This window comes from Orycteropus afer, unplaced genomic scaffold (assembly GCF_000298275.1).
Source record: "Orycteropus afer afer isolate SDZICR_OR568_19922 unplaced genomic scaffold, OryAfe1.0 scaffold00795, whole genome shotgun sequence".
In the NCBI taxonomy this organism is placed as follows: domain Eukaryota; kingdom Metazoa; phylum Chordata; class Mammalia; order Tubulidentata; family Orycteropodidae; genus Orycteropus; species Orycteropus afer.
This window is the reverse complement of record NW_006922382.1, coordinates 379,158-380,588: the sequence shown is the minus strand read 5'-3', so window position 1 is coordinate 380,588 and position 1,431 is coordinate 379,158. Positions and strand designations below refer to the sequence as shown.

The window sequence follows — 1,431 nt, the reverse complement described above, 5'->3', positions numbered from 1 at the left end:
TCTTTTTTTGAGCATATTACTATTTCATTCTAATTCACCATATAATTAAAAGTAGACATATCTCTCATTCTTATGTGTAAACAGTAAACACATTTTTCAACTTCAGATTCAACACAAGATCAAGCAAGGCAGCACGGTTTGATGGTTGAAAGAGTAATGTGCTAGATGATAGAAAAATTTGACCTAATTTCTGCTTTAGTATGTGATTTTTCCCTAATCACTTCATTGCTTTGAAGAGGAGACTAGATGGCCTTCTGAAGTTTTTCCTAGTTCTTATTTTTTATTTTTTCTAAATAATGCATTTTGTAGTGCACATAGGAAGGAAATTCACTTTTTACCATCACCCAATCTCAATTTTCTCCCAAGGTGACTAAGGTTAACGACCTGATTTATTCATTTGTTCTGAAAGAACCAATTGCTGCCTCAGTTACCTTTTGAAGATACTATTTTTAAACAAATTTATTCTAATATTCTGAAAAATACACACTTATAAAATAAGAAATTCACAGATGAGGGTGAGGCATACACATACTTGAGCTACACTGGGCTTTACTATTCAAGATAAAACCTTGAGATGTGGACCCAGGAATAGAGGGAAATAAGTCACCCTATTGGAATGTAAGTCCATTAAACTTTCTCCTCATTTTATGAGTCAATTTAGGATAAAAAAAGTAGTGGAAAGGACATATGTAGCTATATGAGAAACCTCTAAATATTGTTTATATAAGAGAATTGTAGGAGTTAGGATTTGAATGTTGACAGATGAGAAGGGTTGCAAATGAGTTCTTCTATTTCTAAATGAAGTTTTATTGAAGTTTAAAATGTTTATATAGCCAGATAGTGAATTTGACTCAGAACTTTTCTAACCAGCAGAAGACTTTGAGTTCATTTGGTTCATCACTCCCCTTTTACAAATGGAGAATGCTTTATAAATATTGTACTAAGAATATTTCAGAGGCATTTCTAACATAACGTCTTATTTTCTCTTGATGTAAAGTGATCCTCTCTTTTGTCTTTGCAATAGGGGAATCATTGGAACTGTGTCAGCACTTGCCATCATTAGCTGGTGTAGCCTCTCTGCTTCTAAAATCTTCATTTCGGCCTTGACCATGGAAGGACAGCAGCTTCTCATTGCCTATCCTTGTGCCTTACTGTATGGACTTTTCGCTCTCCTAACTGTTTTCTGAAAGTGTTTAAAGTGCCCTTACAAGATTATTCTGGAAATGTATTCTCATGCAAATTTGGTCATATGATTTCTGTTTTATTTTTGTTAAGAGAATAATAAGCAAAGGGACAAACTAGCACTTAACGATAGTGTTCTAACAGCTTGTTAGGTTTGAAAGATGTTTTGCTTTTTGGCATGGTGCATTACAACATTTTAAACATTTTACTTTGAAATGAAATGTAATTAAAATGTTCGTTTTTTCCTGT

General features: G+C 33.1%; 1 protein-coding gene across 1 annotated transcript in view; it reads left to right on the top strand.

Annotated features, from left to right (window-relative positions):
- YIPF7 (Yip1 domain family member 7) overlaps positions 1-1,187 on the top strand; it is a 46,740-nt gene extending 45,553 nt beyond the window's left edge. The window contains exon 5 of the mRNA XM_007957778.1: positions 1,025-1,187. Within this exon, the coding sequence (XP_007955969.1) occupies positions 1,025-1,187 (163 nt within the window). The remainder of the gene's footprint in view (positions 1-1,024) is intronic.
- The last annotated feature ends 244 nt before the right edge of the window (positions 1,188-1,431 follow it).